This window comes from Rissa tridactyla, chromosome 3, assembly GCF_028500815.1.
Source record: "Rissa tridactyla isolate bRisTri1 chromosome 3, bRisTri1.patW.cur.20221130, whole genome shotgun sequence".
NCBI lineage: Eukaryota > Metazoa > Chordata > Aves > Charadriiformes > Laridae > Rissa > Rissa tridactyla.
The window spans coordinates 68,239,103-68,262,779 of record NC_071468.1 but is presented as its reverse complement, the minus strand read 5'-3'; the positions used below and the strand labels follow the sequence as shown (position 1 = coordinate 68,262,779).

At 44.2% G+C, this 23,677-nt stretch overlaps 2 protein-coding genes across 10 annotated transcripts in view; one reads left to right on the top strand and one right to left on the bottom strand.

Moving 5' to 3' along the window:
- The first annotated feature begins 2,559 nt into the window (after positions 1 to 2,559).
- RNF146 (ring finger protein 146) lies at positions 2,560 to 13,956 on the top strand. 6 transcript variants are annotated; one of them, XM_054196016.1, is made up of 4 exons: positions 2,637 to 2,699; positions 8,330 to 8,486; positions 11,582 to 11,714; positions 12,186 to 13,956. In XM_054196016.1, exon 4 carries the CDS (start codon positions 12,187 to 12,189, stop codon positions 13,243 to 13,245), a length of 1,059 nt encoding a protein of 352 aa, XP_054051991.1. In that variant the 5' UTR covers positions 2,637 to 2,699; positions 8,330 to 8,486; positions 11,582 to 11,714; position 12,186; the 3' UTR covers positions 13,246 to 13,956. The 6 variants fall into 6 exon arrangements, with proteins under 6 accessions (XP_054051990.1, XP_054051993.1, XP_054051991.1 ...); XM_054196015.1 differs by lacking the exon at positions 11,582 to 11,714 and having other exon boundaries at positions 2,560 to 2,690; XM_054196013.1 differs by lacking the exon at positions 11,582 to 11,714.
- A 4,295-nt stretch (positions 13,957 to 18,251) lies between these two features.
- ECHDC1 (ethylmalonyl-CoA decarboxylase 1) overlaps positions 18,252 to 23,677 on the bottom strand; it is a 41,066-nt gene continuing 35,640 nt past the window's right edge. For all 4 annotated transcript variants that reach the window (XM_054196009.1, XM_054196011.1, XM_054196012.1 and 1 more), the window contains exon 6: positions 18,252 to 21,198. In XM_054196009.1, coding sequence (XP_054051984.1) covers positions 20,793 to 21,198 — 406 coding nt within the window. In that variant the 3' untranslated portion in view covers positions 18,252 to 20,792. The remainder of the gene's footprint in view (positions 21,199 to 23,677) is intronic.

Below are 23,677 nucleotides of genomic sequence, written 5' to 3'. Positions count from 1 at the left end.
TTATAAATGAGGTGGTTTCAATTATAACAGAAAGGTATAAACTAGTAAGTGTCAAGGAAGCCATTGCTGGAATAGATGGATTCATGCCAAAAATAGAAACAAACAAACAAAAAAGAGATATGTAAATAATACACATTCTGACTGAAATAAGAGCTGGTAATAAGGATTGATAATAGTGTAGGTAACATTTTAGAAGGTATAATCTTACTAGAATTTAAGCAGATAATTTCTGATCCCCTTATTCCAATCTATTCAACTAGATACCTTTTGCTCCTTATTTCTTTAGTCCAGTAAAGTGCAATCCATTTAATCCCTTGGTTACTAGCTTTGGCACTGTCCGATATTCCCTTTAACTGCCGTGTTTGCTCCGTAACTCATGGAGTGTAGAATAAAATCTTGCCTTCTCTAGTGCATTTTCTCAGTCGACCTGCAGCTACAGTGAACAATCACAAACCTGTCCAAACACAGCCATGGACTTCTTTTTTTACAAAGAACAGTTTTCCAATGTGCTGCTTCTATTACGAAGCTGCACACACTGAGAGTAGCTTTGCATGAACTCTTTAGATCTCTTAAGAGCCCAGGCCTGCTTTCTTTTTTTAGGTCAGATTCTAACCAAAACCGACAGGAATTTGGCCTCAATAGCTTCAACAGGATCAAGGTCTGGTTCAGTAAAGGATTAAGCCTATTGTTGCTGAACACACACTGACAGTAAGGGACCTTTCCTTTTCTCTAATCTCTATTCTTTGACTCAGCCTCACACAAATCTCTTTAAATAGCCGTAGAGGTTGCCATGTAAATGTTTGTCCTTGGATGCCATCATGTCACATTTGTTAAAACCAGTGCTAATTACGGGTAGGCTCTTCTAGATTTTTTAGAAAAAGTCAGTGGTTTAACCAAATGCATTTGTTTTAGTATTCCTGTTCACATTTAGATTTTAGTATTCATAGATTTTTGATCTTTAATGTTCTCTGATGCTCATGATTTCTGGGTGTTAAAATACCAAGAAGAGCAGACAACAGGACCTCTAGGTCTATCAAGCCCTTGACTAGACAATTTGCACGTTTAGTCATGTTGAAACATTTTGTTTTCCATTGATGTGCAATGAGTACCCAGACACACAGCCCCTCTTCCCCCATCTAAATGATTATCATTCCATCTTAAATGACGCATGGATTATTGTTTCCCACCCTGGTTTATTCAAGAATTAATACAGCAGACTTTTCAATTGTTTCTGACAACAGCGGGCAACACAAGCCTCCTCCCCGCACCCCATCTCAAAGAGAGTAGATCAGCTTTGGGACAGTACGAGCCCCTGCAGCTACACCTGGGTCGTGCCCAGGTCCATCTCCACCTGTGGGAGGCCACTGAAGCAACCAGCCCTCCACCAGCCACCCAAACACAGCTGGGCAGCGTACAGTGGCACAAGTCACTGGCCTGGTTAAGTTGGAGCAGTGACTTTGCCAGGCTGCCACGCCGTTAAAATCTTCCAGCAAATGAGCCACAAGATGTGCTCCTGGAAAGGCCGGCAACCCTTCTTGTCTCCTGCTGGTTCTACTCTCTGGGCTCATCGGTGGGCAGTTACACCTGCAATCCGCCTTCAATCAAGCGTAATGGAGCTGTGCCAGTTCATTTTCCCCCAGCCCTGTCACCTGCCTGGGTCACCAATGCCATGACAATTGACAAACCTCAAGGAAGCATGCCCGTCTACTTTCTATGCAGAAAGCTCCAGGAAATCATAGACCCATAGAGTGGCCTACGTTGGAAGGGACGCTAAAGATCATCTAGTTACAAATTCCCTGCCATGGGCAGGGACACCTCCCACTAGACCAGGCTGCTCAAAGCCCCATCCAGCCTGGCCTTGAACACTTCCAGGGATGGGGCATCTACCACCTCTCTGGGCAACCTGTTCTAGTGCCTCACCACCCTCATTGTGATAAATTTCTTCCCGATATCTAAGTCTACCCTCTTCCAGTTTGAAGTCATTACCCCTCATCCTATCACTACCTGCCCTTGTAAAAAGTCCCTCCCCATCCTTCCTGTAGGCCCCCTTTAGGTACTGAAGGCTGCAATAAGGTCTCCCCGGAGCCTTTTCTTCTCCAGGCTGAACAACCCCAACTCTCTCAGCCTGTCCTCACAGGAGAGGTGCTCCAGCCCGCTGATCATTTTCGTGGCCCTCCGCTGGACTTGCTCCAACAGGTCCATGTCTTTCCTGTGCTGAGGGGCTCCCACCCTTCCACACCTTTGCTCTCCGAGGGAGGGGGCTTCTACCTGAGCAGGGGCCCCGGGAAGGCCGGGCCGGGCCGGGCGCGGTGCTCCCCCCAGTCCCAGGTACCTCGCCGGCCCCACCACCACGGGCTGCTCGGAGGGGCCGCAGCCGCCCGGGAGCGGCCCCCTCCCCGCTAGCCTAGGCACTGCAGTCCCCGGCGCCATGGCGGCAGCGGCGGCGCCGCCGCGAGGACGGGACGGCGCGAGGCGACGTCACGCAGCGGCGTCACACCCGCGCGCGCGCGGCCCTCCCCGCGGTGAACTCACCCCACCCCCTCCGCCGCGTCACAGTGGCGCGTTCGGCCCCCCCCCCGCCCCAAACGTTCCGTCCCGCGCGTGACGTCGGCGCGTCCCGCTGTCCCGGCGGCGGGGCCGAAGGAGGCGGCAGGTGCGGGCGGAGCGGCCGGAGCGGCGCGAGCCGGCCGGTCCGGCGGGTGAGTGCTGAGCGGCGGGGACTATGGCGGCGCCGCCGGGGAGGAAAGGGGATGGTAGGAGGAGGAAGAGGAGGCCGCCACCAACGGTCGCTCCAGCAGCGCCCCTCTTCCACCGCCGCCCGAGGCTGCCCCCCCCCCCCCCCTCCTCCGCCGGCTGTGGCGGCGGTGGGGAGCGGAGGCCTCACCGTGCGGGTGGGTGCCCAGAACAAAAGGCCGGCGAGCGGCGGGGCGCGGAGCAGTCCTGCCGCGGCGCCTCGGCCGCGCTGAGGGGCGGCAGGCCCAGCGGACGGCCGGGTGCCCGTTATTGTTTTGGCGGCGGCGGCGGCTGGGGGAAATCACCCACCGCCGCCCCGCCCGCGGGGTCACGTGATGGTGTCGGGGCCGCGGCGGCGCAGGGCGCTGCCGGCCGCCCCGCTGCCCCAGCGGGCAGGCCCGGCCCCCGCCCCCGCCGTGCTGGGAGGGGAGAGCCGGGACCGGGCTCCGGGGCGAGCCTGCCCGTCCCCGCCGGGTCCCCTCGGCCGGGCCCGGGTCCCTCCTGCTGCCGGCGGGGCTTCGCCTCCGAGAGAGGCGGCGTCCCGTGCGGAAGGAGGGTGCGGGCGGTGCGGCGGGCCGGGGCCCGCATCTCCGGGTTTCGTTGCGTTGTGTGGTGAAATAGGTCAGGAGCGTTCGCTGTGGCCTCGTCACGCGTGGCGGAGTCCCCCGAGGAGACGTGATTCTCGCACCGGTGTGCTGAGATGCTTCAAAAGGAGTCCCTGCGGGTTGTCACTTGCCTTTCAAAATGTCACTTTGGTGGCTGGTAAGGAGCGGTGTCAGCCTGGCAGGGCAGTCCTACAGGCAGGCACGGGAGCGCAGAGCAAAGCACGTAAAAAGAAGTAACTGGTGGTTTTTGGTGTTGTTTGGTTTTTGTTTGTTTTTTTTCATGGAAGTGCTTGTGTTTCTTTGTGCTCAGTGGTTTCGGCTCAAGTGTTGGGATTGTGTCCCTTCAGCACGGTAAAATGGGACACGGAAATAGGTCCGGCTTTTGGTGCAGTACATATTGCCACCACTGAAAAATTATTACAAAGTATTTAGTAAATACGAGTTTTTCATACAAAAAAACCCAACCAGCAACAAACCGATAATCAGAATGGTGAAATAGTTAAAACCAAATAAAGGTGTGGGGGTTTAAAATCCTAGTATAAATTTTCAGTGATATAAACTAGAAATGCTGTAGGTTTTGTTACTGGAGGTGTAGTATGCGAGCATACACTCAGTAATTACAGGGAGTAGAGCTCTGCTTTTGTCAGATTGTAACGCTAAAAATACGGTCCTGTGACTTTGTTAGCTGCTGCCTGCGGACAGCGGGCTATTTAAAAATAGTTCTTAAAGCATCTCTGAAAATGCACTACCAAAAATTACAGTTTGTAATAGTATTGAAGACACAGTGAAATCTGAATATTGATTTGGTCATTTTGAGTGAATCTTAAATATTGAATGTTTGCAAGAACGTGCTTTATAGTCTTGTGTGGTTAATACCGTGGTTTCTTTCCAAGCGAATCAAAGTACCAATTGTTTCAATTGCTGTAATGCAGAATCTGTACTGAGTGAAAGGAAAAGTTCTGTTCTTCTTGTTTCCTTCAAAATATACTGCATCAATTTAGATCTAATTGAACTGTCGTTTATTTAGAGAGCTGGAAGTGCAGTATTTTTAAAGGCTATTGAAGAGCAGACTGCTGGAATTGGTGGGGGAAAAGTCTTTTTGTTGAAATCGATTTTTTTTTTTCCTCTCTTCTGTGCATGCTAATCAAGTCTATATATATATGAAGAGATGTTCCTGTACTTACTTTCTGTTTCTAACATTGATAACTTCAGATGAACCAGTTTCTGCTTCATTTTCCACACAATATCATTTTATTTGTGTGAAAAACTAACATTTTGCTCTGTTAAATAAATTGAAATGGGATGTATGCTCAAAATTCAAATTCAGCGCTCCAGTTGTAGCACAGGAGAAGAACCTCATTTTGAATTAATATGTAGCAGTTCAATACTGAAATGGTTGACTGTTCTGTACTCGACTATTTTTCTGTGCTTCAGTTCCAAATGTACATATACGGGTTCGTTTTTTTATAAATGTGCAATAGCAAAGGATAAGGAATGACAGGCAACTTGAAGCCTCATTGCATTTGGCAATTCCTGAAGATATTCTAAATTTAAGAAACAGATACAGAAAAGTAGGTAACAGGAAACAGTGAGGTTATTTATCTGTTGTGCTATCCAGTGCCAGGGACAGTTTAAAAAAATACCCAATAGGCTCAGTACCTTGAGCCAATACTATACTGACAGTAGCGGACCTTCAGACAGGAGAGTGATTTTTCCTATTTAAAAAGCCAGCCACCTTCCTTCTTTTTTCCCACAGCGTTTGGTTTGTGGTGGCTTGTAGGGAAGGGCAGAAATCTGTGATGCTTTTTCCCCTCCTCCCCCTTCCCCCAATAACTGAGCTACGAGTTAGGGAGCTTGATGGAAAAATCCCAAGTATTTAATTACAGAAGAATATTTACTCTTTTGAAGTAATGCTGTAGCGGTTGAGTTTTCAACCTATGGCGGGGAGGGGGGAAATGGTGAATTTGTGATAGATATTTTAGAGTAATGTGTACAGAGCTGCAGAATTTGTGAGATCATGTGTCATTTGGGGTAGGACTCAAATAATAGTCTTTGGCTGGTTTGGTTAGGAGCTGGTGTTAGTTGAATTTATCAATGATTTATGCTTGTTTGTTTTAAAAAAGCTAAGCTTTTAGTTACAGAAAAGACTTCTTAAGAATGTAGGTAACACTTCATCGACATCTAGAGCTGGCTTCTTAAATATGTAAGTTACTGTCTTCTCCAAAGAAGTGGAAAAGTGGAAAAAATTGTGTTTGGTCTGATAGTTTGCTGGGAATCCACTGGGAACAAGAAATTATTTCATTCCATCTTGGTCTAGTAAAAGCTTGAAATTTTTCTTAAGGAGAACTTGAAATCATTTTTGGGAGGTCGGTCTGGTAGGAAGTCCACTACGTCAATGTCTTAAAGTTGGGTGGAAGAAGCAGTTGTGACTTCTCCCAGCCAGCATCCTGAGAGACTTTCAAGGGGACAGAGAGAGCGGTTAAATGGTGGCTGAGCCTCAGTTTGGGCGGGGATGTTGCCCAGTTTAAATTCTTTTTCCTGGTCAGTGGGGTTGTCCTTTTATCTGTTGCATCTTGAATGTAAGTCTCAAAATCAGTGTGTGATAGGATGCATGGATTTAATGAGTGTGCAGAAGGAAGGGATTCTTGCAGGTTGCTGCAGATAGCGTAACTCCTCATACTACGTGCTTTGCTAGCATAGAAGATTAATTGCTAAGTTTAGAACATGGCCCTTACCCACTTGACTTTAAAGGAGTCATCATCATCCAGGAAAGGGTGTGTGTGTAAGTTACCACAAGTGTCTTTTATCCCGTTTAGTAAGATTTTCAAGACTGGCTTATTAAATAAATAACAATGTCATGAAATATAGAGGTTACATGAAGTCAGTTTGTGAACTAGTTCTTTTTAAAAGCTATGCAGCAATTAGAAAGTTGCCTTACCATAATCCTATAATTATGCCCTAATTGGATTCTTCTAGGTATAATTACATACCTTGGATACGTGCATATATTTTTTTATTTCCTAAGAAATCTGTCAGAACTGACCCAACCTTTTTCTCCCATCTCCACATAAGATCTGGGTTTATGATGTGCTACCTCTAATAGTGGATTGCGAGAGGTAGTAGATAAAAGGCTTCAGTGCTACCTACAGAAGTAACAGAAAGCCAGCTCCTAAGATGAAGACCTGAACACCACACCCACAGCATCAAGCGTGTTGCAACTGTCCCTTTGATCGTAGCAAACATAGTATCTTGTCTGAGTGGATTAGTAGAGCCAAAATTTTAATGCAATTGCAGCTCTTGGTTTGAGATTGATGTGTGAAGAAAGGGGAAGCTGCTAGAACCATGAGGGGAGAAAAGGTGTGGATAAGCTTGTTAATTTTCGCATTTTTCCTCAGGAGCTCTTTCTAAAAATAGCTGCACAGAATGTTACTTGGAGCTCAGCTATAAAGAAAATAACATAGTTGAGTAATGTGTCTTATACTGAAGTTCTCTGAACGTTTCACTCTGATGTTGTTAATGATAAATGTTCAATCCTTCGATGAAGGACTATAACACAGAATACTATAATACTAAATGCTCCATGTTCTTTCAAGGGACTTACCACTCCTTGACTTTACTTGACTCTGTACATGTCTGATCTGCACTGTATTTATACTGAAATGATTCTTTCCTTGAGCAAATTGAAATCCAAGCTGTGACATTCTTGGGTCTGCATCAGATCATTCCTGTATTTTGCAGCAACTGGAAATTGTGGTTCAAAATGCTTAAAAATCATCTTGAAAGCTACAGCCCAGAAAGAAGATATAACCCTATGGCTCATCAGTCTTTTTACAGAGGATTCCCAACTACTTTCTGTAACTAAGGGTGACTATTTTAGGCCAAGACCTTCCTGGTTAGGGTGTGAGGATGCAACAGTGAAATCTTGATGGTCCTCCTGCCTTCTCTGAGTTTGCAGATTCCTGCTTCCCTATGGTAGAGTTATTTAGGTATTTGTTAGACACTCACTGGTTTCCAGTGATTATTATGTATTTGTGAAATGGCTTAGCTCAGATTCTGGTTGGTGACATACATAAAATATATTGTGACTGACATTACCTGCTAGCCTGGAGAGAGGTATATTACCTCAGAGGTGTGGAGGCTGAGTTGTGTCTTTGTCCCCTTTTTCAGAGACCACACGCATTCATTACATGAATGAACCTCACAGCACTTTCTCAAGAAATAAAGGAAGGTTCTAATTAATCCTTTTTTTGTTTACCTTGTTAAGCATCAAATCTAGGTCATAGAGTTTGTTTATAAGCTAGTATGAGGACATACATATGTAGACTCATTAAGAAAAAAATGTGCTGAAGAGTTCTGAGGTTCATTCATGAAATGAATGCATGTGGACTCTGAAAAAGGGGACAAGGATGCAAGGCTCTGAGCTACAGACTGCTTGAAATATGGAGAGGACCTAAGGGAAATCAGCTGTTTGCATGCACTGTTTTCTCCTCAAACATCTGACACTAGCCCCTGTTAAGAGACAAGATACAAGCCCAGGTAGTCCTTTGGAACGATACGATATGGATGGTTTTATAAACAGGTTTAGGAAGGTGTTGTGGCTTTTTAAACTCTCTGAATATAAGGAGTCATTTATTAGAGGTTAATTTTGCATATGCATAACGTGCTCCTAATTTTGGTTTCTCCTTTTGTGTACGTGGTCACTTTATGGAAATGAGCCATTAACTTATAGTTAAAGATAATTGCCTTTTGTAATACTTTAGAAAAAGATACTTTGCTTAAGTCAGACATCAAAATAATTAACATCAAAGCTGTGGGCTAAAATTGATTATTGCAAAAAAATAAAACAGAATTCTGATGATATTTTTTGTGAAAATCAGGTCAATGAAAGCATAGTAATGTCTTGTCTCTAACAGGACCGTGGCATTGTATTTTGCTTGCTCATACCTCTGTACTACAACATTGTAATGGTGATATTATTTGCTTTCCATTAGTTTGCAGAGAAGCTGAAACACCGTAGCGTACCATTGGGCAGGACAAGTAAGGAATGAGCCAGCCTTGGGAAAGAGGACCTGCCATCCTAGCTGGAGACATCTGAAGAGAGGACATTTTAGTCTTGTGGCATGCTCCAGTAGGAATTATTCAGAAAAAGTAAGCTCTTGTTTTGTTAATGGACTTATACATGTCATCTCCTTGACAGACTGCTTAGTTGCAGCTAGAATTTGACCTGGAGTTTGAAAAACTACTCAGTTTTGAGGTGCTTTTGTGGGAATTTACTTTTTCTTCAGTAGAGTCCTAGAAGGCCCAGGGCTTTTTCATATAGATTTTGTACATCACCTCTTCCATACTTGGTGTGTTGATGAAGGTGCTCTAGGCTGTGCATCCTAAGCTTACAGATTAAATACGTTTTAGTATTAAAAAAACAACAAAAAAAAAACCAAACAAAAAACCCCCACAAAAGGATAATAGAGAGGTGGGATCTGACAAGATTTTGGACTAGCTGCTTCTAGGTTGGCTTTAGGCCGTATTTATGTTAAAATGCAGTGTTCAGATGCTTATTTTTCCCTTATTTATACATGAACTGAGGATCTAACTACTTCAGATAAAATAATTTTTAGAACTTGTCTTTCAGTTTGATTAATTTTTAGTCTCCCTATTCAAGAATGTAATTTTCCCTGTTGCCATAAGTGAATTAAGGGAACCCAACCCTCCAAAACCCAGAGCTTTACTGTTTGATAACAGTTCTAATATGAAGTCGGTTTTGATTAAACGTTGTTATGAAATATTACTCTTAACTTCAGGAAAAATATTCTGCGGTCAGTTTTGTTTAGTTCTTAATACCATGAAGTTGCAATGGAAGTGCTTCCACAGCCATAATGTAGCAGAATAGCAGTCCTAGATGTCTTTCCTCCTTTCTGAAGGATTACTTTTTCAATAAGAATCTACATGTACGTTCTCATACCAGCTTATAAATACTCTCTACGACCTAGATTTGATACTTAAAAAGGTAAACAAAAAGGGATTAATTAGGATCTTCCTTTAAAAATAAAAAGTGAGACAGCCTCAGTTTAGTTGATACGAATCTTGAAGTGCATAATTGTCCTGCATTCTGAGCACATGCAAGTGCAGTTGTGCTTATCTTTTAAGAGTTTTATGTTGCTGGGTAGCGCTTGCTTAGAGATAAGGGTTTATTCCTCCAGCTGTATTCATTTTACACATCACATTTTCCTCTGAGCATTAAAAATCACATAGGAATTTAAAGATAAGGCATTTGCTCCTTTCTTTTCATATCCTGCATTATTGTCTTGATATAGTAAGAGTCAAAGAACCCTCACATTGATGGGTGACCTATTGAGCACAGTTCAGCTGTTTGCATTTTTGTGCTTTTGGTGAACAGGTGAGAACTTTCACTCTGCTTTTAGGTTATGAATAAGTTAGCTCATGGTATCGGAATTTGATATGTCAAAATGCATTGCATTTTTAATTACAGCATTGCATTTTAATCTCCTCCAAAATCTTAATTATGATACGTGACTTGTATAGAAGTTACTTATCTACATGTTGTTTTAATCTTTGACTCTGAAAAGTATAACCTTATAAAGTGTATTCAGGAAGAAGGAGCCTTTTGTAAAACTGTAGCATGGAAGTAAAAATCTCTACTGCCATGCCTTTTTGCACAATAGTATCTCATTGTGGGTGGGAGCACTTGAAAATTCAGATCCTTTACTTCACCCATGGTTAGCGCACATTAATCAATACATGGATTTCTCTTTCAGCTCTTCTGTTGTGAGATACTGGTTGGGTTGTATTTGTGGGTATTCTGAAGTCTCAATAGCTTTTCTTCTCCCCTTTTTTCTAATGAGTTTCTCACTCTAAACCCCTAGTTTTGGTGTGAAAATCTGTTGCAAAATATAACCTCAAGAGTGAGACTCCCAGAAAGCAACTTGTTCACAACAATGTTAGCATGGATCTCTCAGATAGATGTGTACTGTACAGTAAAAAGACAGTTATCTGGTGGTAGGTAATGCTGTGTCTCTATCTGGCATGCTGATTTAAGAACTGGTATGCAGATTTGTCTTTAATCTCAGAGAAAGAAATTCAGATACGAAACTGAAACATAGGTAGATACAATTATGTGCTACTTTAGGAAAAAATATTTGAGCTATAGAGCTTTTAAAAGAATGATCTGATAAAAAAAAATGGGATTAAAGAGGCATTGGTCTTCCAAGAGGAAATTACAGTGATAGAAGGGAACAGACAGCATACAGAAATACATTTTTAAGTAAATAGCACTTACATGTTACTGTGAAGCTAAATACAGATACTAAAGCCTAAATCTTTTTTTTTTGTTTTGTTTTTTTAATCCCAGCATGTACTCATAAGATGTTTAAAGCGGTGAAGGCTTTTACAGCAGCACTAGGCATTTTCTCCTGAGGTAACGCAGTCTGCTGGAAATGTCTCTAACACTAGAACAGGCTGTCTGGGGAGGTTGGGAGGTTGTGGTATCTCCATCGTTGCAGGTTTCAAAAAAACTCAGCTAGACAAAAGTACAGCTGATCTGGTCTAGTGGTGGTAGTGCCATGAGGAGCAGGAGATGGGACTACATGACCTCTAAAGGTCCCTTTTGGCCCACATGCCTGTGATAGTTTTGCATTAACTATTCCTAGCTGCTTGTACAACAAAGACTAGTTTCACTGAAAGGCTGTTTTGCTGAATATTAGTCCTATGCCTCAAAGTTCCTTGGGGATTTGAATGAAAAAGGCACCTTTTTAGATCCCATCCCCCAAAGCCCATTCTCCTCCCTCATTTGATACCTGGTGTTTGGTTTTGATTGCTAATAAATAAGAACATAAAAGGGAAATTACCATGAAACAGACTGTGGAAGATTGCCATGGCAAAAATGTAGTTGACAAGGCATTTGCATATTTAGGCTAGAATTTTTCAACTACTGAAATCCTACGCAATGCTAAATTGACACAGTTTTGCATTCCCTGCTCTCTTACAGTTGCTACAAAAATCATTTTTAATGACAGAGATAAGATATGGCCAGAGAAGGCAGAGGCAATGACTTCACAAACCAATCAAATCCTGGTTGTGTGTCTTCTGTGATATACTGCTCCTTCTGCTGGGCTGCAACGATTGCTTTTGAGATGCACTCAGCTATATCACTTGGTCGTTAGGAAAAAGAAATACAGGGTAACTTTTGAAAAAGCCACCTTAGTTTTCAAATCTGGTTCTTTCTGCAGCACTGTGGTTGTTGTGAGCCCAGTCTGAGGGATGGTGTTCAGTGGTGCATAGGGACTAAGAAACCGAGTGGGGGAATACTTCAGCTGGGTGCTGCTGCCAGACGTATTTTCCACTGTGGAAACGTAGCCTGAGGTACTGTTCAGGCAATCCCTTAATCAAATGGATGATCACCAATACCGTGAAGAGAGACTGTTTTAAGGTCAATGTTTGCAGCTAGATCACCTCTTGAGGAAAGAATTGTAGCTTCTTTAAATTTCCTGAGGAGGCTCCACAGTAACTGGCTGGCTGGAGGTTCATTAACCAGCACTTACTTCAGAGAGAACAGAGGAAATTCCAAAATTTGTTTTCTAACTTGGCATGAAAATGAAACAGATAAAGATTGGTGATTAGCAAAAGAAATTCTCCCAGTACTAATTTAGTCTGTCAGCTCAGGAAGCAGAATGTTAACCTGTCAGTTTCTTTTAGCTGAGCTTCGAAAATGATACCTTACCTTAATTTAGGGTAAGCATCTCATTCTGTGGATGTTGAGGTCAAAGGTCATGTAAGGTGCCGGTTTAGGTTGATGCAATAAACTGATTTAAATCTATCTTTGATCCTCTGCAGGATGGCTGGCTGTGGCGAAATAGATCATTCGATCAACATGCTTCCCACAAACAGGAAGACAAATGAGTCGTGTGCTAACGCAGCACCTTCCCTGACAGTCCCCGAATGTGCTATCTGTCTGCAAACGTGTGTCCATCCAGTAAGTCTGCCTTGTAAACACGTTTTCTGCTATCTGTGTGTGAAGGGAGCTTCTTGGCTTGGGAAACGATGTGCACTCTGCCGGCAGGAGATTCCAGAGGATTTTCTTGACAAGCCAACCTTATTGTCACCAGAAGAACTCAAAGCGGCAAGCAGAGGCAATGGAGAATATGCCTGGTACTACGAAGGTAGAAATGGTTGGTGGCAGTATGATGAACGTACCAGCAGAGAGCTGGAAGATGCCTTTTCCAAGGGTAAAAAGAGCACTGAAATGCTAATCGCTGGGTTTTTGTACGTAGCAGATCTTGAAAATATGGTTCAGTATAGGAGAAATGAGCACGGACGCCGCAGAAAAATAAAACGGGACATAATAGATATACCAAAGAAGGGAGTGGCTGGGCTGAGGTTGGACTGTGACGCTAACACTGTCAACCTGGCAAGAGAGAGCTCTGCTGACGGCGCAGACAGCACGCCCGCTCCGGGGGCCGCAGCTGTGCAGGCGCTAGCATCCATTTCTGCTAGGCCCCTGCCCTCACTAGATGGTCAGCTGGTGAGTCCTTCAACGCCATCACCTGATGCAAGCAATTCTCTTGAGAACTCTTTTGCCCACTTACAAATAAATGCAGACAGTATGGCTGAAAGGAGTCATAGAGGAGAGGGAGAAGAAGACCACGAATCATCATCTTCTGGTAGGGTGCCAGCCCCTGACACCTCTGTGGAGGAGACCGAATCGGATGCTAGCAGCGATAGCGAGGATGTGTCTGCCCACCTTCAGCAACGCCCGTCCTCTGTCCAGCAGAGACACTTGAACGCGAATGCGAGCCAGTCAGGAGCAGATAGACCAGTGGCAGGGGGCGGGGTGGTCAACACAAGCGTAAGATCTAGAAGGCCAGATGGACAGTGCACAGTCACTGAAGTTTAAATCTAGAGCCATGCGAATAAAAACTCAGTCCTGTACCTGTAAATTTTCTGTCCACGTTGGCATTGCACTCAAACCTAGCAGTGTGTTTGGTGGGAGGGTGGGGTGAAGGGGAGAAACAGATTTTGGCCTGTTTAACTTAAGTCTCTTAACATGTCTCAGCTGGAAGACTCTAACTGTAGGAAACTGGGTTGTCCTGCTAATGGTTTGAAAGCTGTTTAGCAATACCCAGTTTTCTTGAAAATGTCTTGTGTTTATTTTGTAGCATTTTCCCCTTGGAGATACTCGATCCCTTTTTGGCCAATGTGTATCTACTGTACAACTTGAATTGTCTTCATTATCTGACTGTTGCATTAAGTGTCTTACTACTTTCTGCATGGATTGATGTATGAAAAGAACACTAAAGCAATGTGGGAGCAGGCAAGATGTTGGGTGTGAGCAGGATGCTTAATTTAATGTGAGAAAATAGATGTGAGTTTGGAGTTAAAATGTGTTTTTACTAGACAAGAGCAATCATTTACCTTCCTTCAATGGAAATGTAAAAATGCTGTTAACTTTTGTTGCAAATTCTTACCTTTACACTCTTCATGGCATTTTCACTGGCTTTGCCATCTAGTCCTTGTAGTTTTGTTTTTGAGGTCTTTCTTGATCTGTCTCGTTTTTGTTACGGAATTTATAATTTAATAAAACTACATTTTATCAGTAACAATCTTAGATATGTCTCCGGTTTAATTGAACTTCACTGGAGGAACTTTAAAGAAAACTATCATAAAACAGCTTCCTGTGTTTGCCGCCAAAAGGGAGGACTGGCTCTGAGTGGTACCTCAAAGTTCTTGCATCCCTGGCTGGCTGGCTCTCAAACACAGCACTGCAGGAATATGTCTTTCTGCTGAAAAATCATGAGTTGCAGTCTGAACGCTCACTTCTCATCTGAAGAGCTGAATAACTTGCTTCACTGTTATGGTGGGCAGAAGTATCACACACAGCCTTATTTTAGCAGCAGAAATGTTGACATAAAAGAGCAAATGTTATCAAACTTGACCCTATAACAAAGAACACAGATGTTAAGGACTATGTTGCTGTTTATCTGATCTTCGTAGCAAAAGTAGTGGCAGCACAGGAAAGGTAGCTTTGTGCTTGTATTAGAAATGCATCTCCTGGATCGGCCCCCACTTCTGCAAACTGACTTCTGTGTGTTAGAGGTTAGAATCTTGAAAAGCACAGCTTGTCTTTTCTGTCTATGGCAGTTGTTTTATTTTGGTTTACTTTTTTTTTTTTTTAAATGAGAAACACCATCAGCTGATTCTGGACTCAATCTTTACAATAAAGCTAATTAAACTCCAATTCTTCATACATGTTTCCCTGAATAGAAAGGGACAGCAGCTGATACATGAAAGTACTACATATCTTCATACAAAAGGTGCTGTAGGCATATAACTGTTTGAAGGGAATTAAATAGACTGGTTTTAAAAATGTTAAACTTCTAAAATATTCTTTTTACTGTAATGATGGCTGATGTGTCTAATCTTGGGCAAAGCCAGTAGTGCGGACTTCAGAAGGAAAGAAGATGGAATGTTTTTTCTTCTGTTTATTAGGTGCCAGCTGTCCTATTTCTCTGTTCGGAGTTAGCACGCAGTGGCTTTAATCAAAGCCTGACTTTGTGCTGCAGAAACCTTCAGTAAGAACACTTCTGCTATCACGGAATCACGGAATCTTCAGAGTTGGAAGGGACCTCTAGAGATCATCTAGTCCAACTCCCCTGCTAGAGCAGGGTTGCCTAAAGCACATCCCTCAGGGTTGCATCCAGGCGGGTCTTGAAAATCTCCAGAGAAGGGGACTCCACAACCTCCCTGGGCAGCCTGTTCCAGTGCTCTGTCACCCTCACTGTAAAGAAGTTTTTCCGTGTATTTGAACGGAACTTCCTATGTTCTAGCTTGTGCCCATTGCCCCTTGTCCTGTCGCTGGGAACCATTGAAAAGAGCCTGGCTCCGTCCTCCTTAAACCCACCCTTTAGGTACTTGTAAACATTAATCAGGTCCCCCCTCAACCTTCTCTTCTCCAGGCTAAAGAGTCCCAGCTCTTTCAGCCTTTCCTCATAAGGGAGGTGCTCCAGTCCCACAATCATCTTGGTTGCCCTACGCTGGACTCGCTCCAGTAGTTCCCTGTCCCTCTTGAACTGGGGAGCCCAAAACTGGACACAGTACTCCAGTTGTGGCCTCACCAGTGCAGAGTAGAGGGGAAGAATGACCTCCCTCGACCTACTGGCCACAGTCTTCCCTATGCAGCCCAGGATGCCATTGGCCTTCTTGGCGACAAGGGCACACTGCTGGCTCATGGATAATTTGCTGTCTACCAGGACCCCCAGGTCCTTCTCCTCAGAGCTGCTTCCCAGCATGTCCGCCCCTAACCTATACTGGTGTTTGGCATTCTTCCTTCCCAGCTGCAGGACCCTACACTTGCTTTTGTTGAACCTCATTAGGTTCTTCCCTGCCCAGCTCTCCAGCCTGTCCAGGTCACGCTGGATGGCAGCACGGCCCTCTGGAGTGTCGGCCACCCCTCCCAGCTTGGTATCATCAGCAAACTTGCTGAGGATACACTCTGTCCCCTCATCTAGGTCATTAATGAATATATTGAACAAAATTGGTCCAAGTATTGACCCCTGAGGGACACCACTCGTTACAGGCCTCCAACTGGACTCTGTGCCGCTGATCACAACCCTCTGGGTTCTGTCACTCAGCCAGCTCTCGATCCACCTCACTGTCACCTCGTCTAGCTATGTGCGTGTATTTTACTTCATATGAGGGTATGTACTGTTAAAGAGAGTAAGAAGCAAGAACTTGACTGGCTATGTACTTAATTTCAGGACTTTCAGCCCAAACAGTGTACAAATAATTTTATCAGTGATTGATTATCCTTCGGTCAAGAACGGCCAAGTAGAGAGGCAGACCTCTGTTCAGCCAAACACTTGTGATGCTGCCTTTGGCTCCTGCTGCCTGACTGCAGCTGTGAAGTACTAAAATTAGTTAAAGTAAGGTTGGTGAGAGCTTAATAGCCAAGCATTAGAGTGGCATATGCACTCCCCCGATCAAGCCAGGAAAAAGTAGTAACCGGTAATTGCTATCTTGTATTTACACCATTGCTTTCAGCAGGAGACGTGTCAATTTTAGCTAAGCCAGGGCCACACTGCATTATGTGGTTTTCTGGAACTCCATGCATTAAGTGATTTTAAACTTGTACAGCATAGCTAGAGAAATGCACAGTGGAGCAGAATGGAAAGGAAAAAGCAAATTAAAATCCTATAAAATCTACCGCATCTCTTCATTTCCAGGAGAACAGATAACCACAGATATAGGAATTCTATGTCATCATAAAAAAAAAAATCACATAGTGCATCAAGCATTCAGCAAAGAACACCTAGCTTACCCAGGGTGCCCATTTGGTAAGTATATTTCTGTCAGCAGCAAATATGATAAAGTATCTGTAATGCTAAAAGCGATATCCAGCATCAACCCTTTAAACGCTTGGGACAGAATCCACACCCCCATTAAGCACGCAGGCTGTCCCACGATGCAGAGGCAAGGGAACAGGATGGGTATTTCACAATATAATAGGAAATCTAGCCCCTAGGAAATACAAAAGCTAGCACTCCATGTAATTAGGAGACTGGGAGTATCAATTTTGAACACAGGTTTCTAATTTATTTTGTGCATTTAGCACTTGGGTTTTTTTAGGCCGTTTCTGACAGGGAACAAAAACTGAGATGAAGCGTGTAGTCTTAAATAATTGTAAAGAAAATATAAATGCTTATCAGCTGCTGGTTACAGATATTTGTCACTTGAAGATGATAAGCATGTATTCTATGAAATAAAACATTTAGGTTTGAAATTGGTAAAATGGGATTCCATTTCATCTCACTCAGTCTGGAGCTCTCGTGCTAGCACTCACGGTAATTTAGTGGGGCTGGTTTTCATACGAAGGACTGTATTTGTTTTTAAAACAGAAGAGAAACCAGGAAATATGGTATTAAGCTGCTCATAAAATCCTTGATCAAAACAAACAGCTGCAATTACCTTCAGAATCTCCTGCAGCTATGTTTGGTATATTTGTGATTCCAACAGACCAGAGGACAAAATGAGTTTCTGTAACCTTTTCTGAAAGTGTCTTACTCAGGACTAGTTAATTATTTGTCCCATTCTTAGAAGCAAACGTTGGCCCTTCATACAAATTGGAGAGGATGGCTGGGGAAATGCATTTGCTGAAGTGAGAAGTAAGCTCATTGTCTACAAATGAAAATAGAAAGAGGCCCCTAATAGATGTAGGTACAGAGTTTCACTTACTGGCAGCACAGGTCTAGTTCAAAACGTGCAAGTAAAACAGATTCTGCTTTTCTGCTGCTATTTCCTCCCTTTCAAATTTTTATCACCCAGTGCAGAGAATACACTAATGAGCCTTACAGCCTGGCACCTGAAAGATCAAAAATGATTCAAGGGGCTTGCTCACGTTCTAAGCAATTTTCATACCCATTTTAAAAACATAATCACAGTATTAGTAATGGCAAGTTTATTCTTCTTACAGCAAAGACATAACCAGTTACCCTTTAAAGCACTAACTTTTTGACTCACGACAACGTGATGTGCTATTGCTTCAAAAAGTTGGAGGAGTATGGACGGGAGCGTGCTCTGAAGATTCAGTGATGTTGGCAGTCTGGAATCCCTCACAAGCCTTGAGGAACTTCATGAAAAGCAGAACAGCCTCATTACTAAACAGTCAAGTACGGCCTGACTATATTAAAACATTCATATTTCAGAAGTAATGGGTTTGAAGTCCTTTAGAGCACGGGAAAGAATATAGCCACACAGGGCACTAGCAGCTGAGCTACTGGATAAAAAAAAATGGGTGCATGGCGGGGAAAGAGGCGCAAACCAGAACACTTTCCCCATGTTCCCATTCCTGTCTCTTCTTTAACTTGGAAGTAAAAATTGAACTTCTTTTCTTTTTTTTTTGGGGGGGGGGGGGAGGTTAAGAGAGGTTTGACATCTTCCTCTAGCAGTAGCTTCAGGTGTGAAGGCAGAGGCAGAGTAAGTTCCTTATCCTCCCTGAGGTGCCAGCTCAAAACATACCCTTTTCTTCAGCACTTCTTTTGGTTGCTTCAGGCTATACACACTCCCCGCCGTGAAAGCCATATAGTAAAACATCCCCAGCAGAGCACAGCATCTGCTCAAAAGCTACAGGATCTTAACAGGCAATCCAGACCTAATTCCCATCATTGATTTGTCCCAAGTTCCTCAAACATATGTACAGTTACCTTGCTGTCTAAAAATCCATAATCCTGCCACACTGTAGAAATGGTAACATGGATTTCCACCCAAGGAATCGCCTCCTTTTCCCTAAAGGAAGCTTGTTGCATGTATCTAGAGTTAGTTATGCCTGATCAGAGCAAGAATGCATGTCAATGCCATCTAGTCCAGGTTCCACCTTAACAGGCTCCCCTGGAGTACTTCGTTCCTGGGCTCAGATCTCAGCCCCTGCTGGATTTAGAGACAAGCGCATCCTAACCAACAGTACAGGAAACTCTCAGTCATCACAGAATCTTCATGGTTGGAAAGGACCCTTAAAATCATCGAGTTCAACCAAACAACCTACAATCTCTGCCACTAGAGCATGCCCTGAAGTGCCACCTCTAGACGTTTCTTAAACACTTCTAGGAATGGTGACTCAACCACCTCCCTGGGCAGGCTGTTCCAGTGCCTGACCACTCTTTCAGTAAAGTAATTCTTCCTAATATCTAATCTAAATCTCCCCTGCCGCAACTTCAGACCATTTCCTCTGGTCCTGTCGTTATTCACCTGGGAGAAGAGGCCAACACCCACCTCTCTCCAACCTCCTTTCAGGTAGTTGTAGAGGGCAATGAGGTCTCCCCTCAGCCTCCTCTTCTCCAAGCTAAACATGCCCAGCTCCCTCAGCCTCCCCTCATATGACCTGGTCTCCAGACCCCTCACCAGCCTGGTAGCTCTCCTCTGGACACGCTCCAGCACTTCAATGTCCCTCTTATACAGCAGAGCCCAGAACTGAACACAGCACTCGAGGTGAGGCCTCACCAGTGCCGAGTACAGAGGCACGATCACTTCCCTGCTCCTGCTGGCCACAGTATTCCTGATACAAGCCAGAATGCTGTTGGCCTTCTTGGCCACCTGGGCACACTGCTGGCTCATGTTAAGCTGGCCGCCCACCAGCACCCCCAGGTCCTTTTCTGCCAGGCAGCTTTCCAGCCACTCTTACCCAATCCTGTAGTGCTGCATGGGGTTGTTGTGACCAAAATGCAGGACCCGGCACTTGCCCTTATTAAACTTCATACAGCTGGCCTTGGCCCATCGATCCAGCCTGTCCAGGTCCCTCTGTAGAGCCTTCCTACCCTCAAGCAGATCAACACTCCCACCTAGTTTGGTGTCATCTGCAAACCTACTGAGGGTGCACTCAATCCCCATTATGGATACACCTGTGTGGTTTTGCTCTCACAGATGTTTTGTTTTAAGAATCATCTGCCAAAGCAGGGACTTGGTGACAGTTTCTAATTTCTAAAGGGAAAAACTGTCCCCATTGAGTTATCTAATTACTTGCAGCTTCACCGGCTTGAAGTGGAGACCAAGTTCCAAATCTTCTGGTCAGCCCAAATACACCCTACCGGTAAAAATACTCTGAAGTAAGACATAGACAAATCCACACCCAGGTTCTCTCCAGCATGCTGAAGTACTCAGACCACCCAGTCAGTCAAGGACATCCCATGTCGGGGCATGATACATCACAACCTTTCGAGGTTTCAACTAGATTCTATGTAAAGAATCGGGTCAGCAGCTCTGCCATGTGCTCAGCAGCACTGGTCCAGGCTGCAGGAATGTGCAGATGTGTAAGTAGTTGGTTCCTCAAGCAGTGAGGAGACACCTAAATGCATTTAAAGACCTGAACTGGTGTCAGTGACCGAGGGCTATAAGCTCCTCAGTGAGTTAGAGTTTCTCCTGTAAAAATCATCATTAAAATTGAAGTACCCTTAGATACTTTCTCAGCAATTATATAAAGAACTGACTGAAGATGAAAAAATAAAAACTATCATCTCATCAGTTATCATCCCTTCCAAGCTGCTTAAAGACACCGGTCTCATGCTGGGGAACTCATATTTTGCAGCCTTAGATGCACCTGCAAATAAATAAACCTCACATCTTTCAAGCAATTCATTTCCATACCAGCCAGAAAAACAAAACTCCAAAGAAAGTAATCTTCAGGCTCATTCCAAAAGAATTATAGTTCTATTCTCAGCACAGTATTTACCTTTACATACTAATTTGACTAATCTCCATTCGGTTGGTGATTAGGACAGTAAAGAATCTGCCGGGGATTTCTCTGTTGTTGCACACCAAATATGTCTGCCTGACGTGAATGACAGGAATGTTAATGCCAGTTTAAATGAACAAGTCCTCAAATGATTCCGTTTAATACCTGCTTTAGTGAAAGCTTTGTTTGCGAAAAGGTCAAGAACATTTCTTATGCATTGACTGTCATTTATGTTTTGGTCTTCTAACCAATGCCTGCAAATTGGCAGGCCCACCCCATACAGTTCCGAAAATATCCTTCTCCGTCCTTAGGGCAGCTTCCAGTGGTAGCTCTCTTCCCGCTGTCACCACCTTTTTCACAGCCCGAATCACGCTGGCTGGACCCTCTGTGTACTGGCTCAGCCAGGCGCGGGCTTCTTCTAATGCTCCGGTTTCATCTGAAGACGCCAATGTCTCCTCCGAGAGCCCGAGGCGCAGAGCTCTCTCGGGGTCCACCCTGGCAGCCCCGCTCAGCAGCCGGAGGGCAGCCCCGCTGCCGACAATCCGCACCAGCCGGGCAGCTCCTCCCCAGCCTGGCACCAGACCCATGTGCTTATGGACAAATCGAATTTCACTCCCAGGCGTCATCAACCTGTCAATGAAGAACAAACACGCTGAGGTCAATCTGTGCATCGATGTCCGTATTCAGCTCGCTCGCACTCAATTTTCTATTTTCTCCTCCCCTCTGCTTCCAAAGGCTGATACAACTTGACAGCACGCTGATTACAGCCAGAGCTGCAGTATCTTAATTTTTGCATCGCCTCGTGCCTTACCTGCATCTTTTGGACCTTCTCAAAAGGAGAGACGTAGGCTGCCACAAGTAAAGATGCTTAGTGCCCACACTGACACCTGTAGCCAGAAATCAGTTCTAAAAAGTGTTTGAAAACAGAATTGCAAAGATGGAGGGCACATTACGCTTATTGACAGTGCCAGAACTGCCTTGCTAATTCATCCCTGAAGCAACAGGGTTTGGGGTAAAACCCAAGCAAACTAACGCACAAAACATATTTCCCAAGAGGGTGAATCGTGGTCTTGGTGCTGATCTGTGCTGGGGAGGTTCTGCCAGCACCCTGGTGCTTAATTATAGCATAGTTGGTATTTTGTTTGTTCCATACTTTAGAGGGTCCACGTGAGTTTGATTTTTAACCGCTCACTACAGCAAGGGAAGTCAGGATGGATGCTTGACTTCTGGCTCCCAACACGTAATAGAATTGCTTTCTATTTATGCCTTACAGTGTGTAATAGAATTGCTCCCCTCCAGAAGGTAAAGTCACATTCCTCTGTTCAAAGATTTCACATCTTTGCTTCTTTTCTACAGTCTGTCACCTCCCTTATTTAAGAACTCACCCTAGGGCTGATTAAGCTACCTCCCTGGAGGAGCTCTGCTGCAGCGGATTGTACTCTCTCTGCACAGTGTTCACACTGACACACATCAGGTTAGTGGAAAAAGCCTCTAGAAATAGAAACATACAGAAAAGATGTACAGAAACAGACCGGTACTTCCTCTTCCTTAAGACTATGTTCTGCAGTGGGGTTGTTTGCTGCTGCTTATAAGACAAGGCATGTAAATTACACTTGTGAAGTAGATTAGCTTCTACTTCAAGCACTAATTGGCTTTCCGAAGATAAATCATGTAATACTAAGATCTACACACAAGCCTGTTGCCTAACAATGCAGTTTTCCATAATGAAAATACCAAGGTGAACAGCTTTAAAAGGGGAAAGAAAAGGAAAACCTTTAAAAATGCAACTACTTCTAGGAACTCACTGTTCCCAAATCTGCTTAGTTATTGTTAATTGTAAGTTTGCTTGGTTGCTTTTTTCTTAACCAGAGCACCATCAGCATTCATGCTGTACTATAAAGCACCGGGGCTGAAGAGCTTACGCTTTATCCCAGACCCAACACAATGCACAAAGGCAACAGCTGACATGCCAGATTGCATGAAAGCCTTTTTGTAGAGATAGCGGAGGAAGGTCGTGTGACAAAAGGAAGAAAGCAGAGTATTGCAGGGGAGGAGAGGCTTTTAGCTAACACTAGCAACTGCTTCCCAAACCCAGCAAATCCCAGGGAGCTCAGGTCTCTCCTCTCCACAAGGAAGAGTCCGCAAGTGTTCCAAAACTCCTTCACTGGCTCAGCGTACTTTGCAATGTGCTGACACCCAGTGTCCCACTGGGAACACAATAATGAAAACATTATTAAGGGTTTAATTCTAGCTGCACTGAGCAACATGAAGCATTAAAAAAAAAAAAAGTGGTCATAGGCAGGTAGATATCTGATGCTAGATTAGCTGTAGGCAGTCTCATAAGACAGCCACCACAGGGCAGTAAGGACGATGTTGTGTTTGTTGAATCTGAGTCTGTCCCAGGCACCTGGGTTCAGGCCTTAAAGAGCAGGCATTTCAGTGAGTGTCCTGTGGGCAGCATGTGGACTTATCTGGGAAGTTGGGTCAATGCACTCTGAAGTTTGCACAGGAAGTCAAATTTTACATTAGAAGCACTGCCAATCCATGAGCGCCAACAAGAAAAAGCTGAAAGCACTTAGTATATGGGAAAAGCTCTGTTACCCTGCACAGTTTTCACCTCTCTCTGAGAAAATGGAACCAAACATGATGAAAGGAAAATAAACGCTTGACAGCTAAATCCATGGAGAGACCATGAGGCTGCACCTTCCCGGATCTCACTGAGATTCACCCCTCCCTACAGTACTCCTTTGAACATGCTTCTCAGAAAAATACTAAAATAAGTGGTGGTCAGTAGAACGTGTAAAGGTAGTCCCGGACTGCCCTCAGGCTTAAAAAAAATAATCTGTGTTTTTTCAGACTTTTCAACTATGAATCTTCTCCTGAAGTCACGCCATTTCTTACAGAAATGACCCATCACACTCTCTGTTAGGTACCCCACTCACTGCCAGTCCCCAGGCCCAAAGCAATGGAGACCTGAGCTCAGATTTGCAACGGCGTATGCCTCTGCCAAGCTAGCCTGGGATCAGCCTCTGAACATCACCAGCTGCACCCTTGCATAAATATTTCCCTTTTTATTTTATGAAAGGAATTGAGCCTACCTTCTGGACAT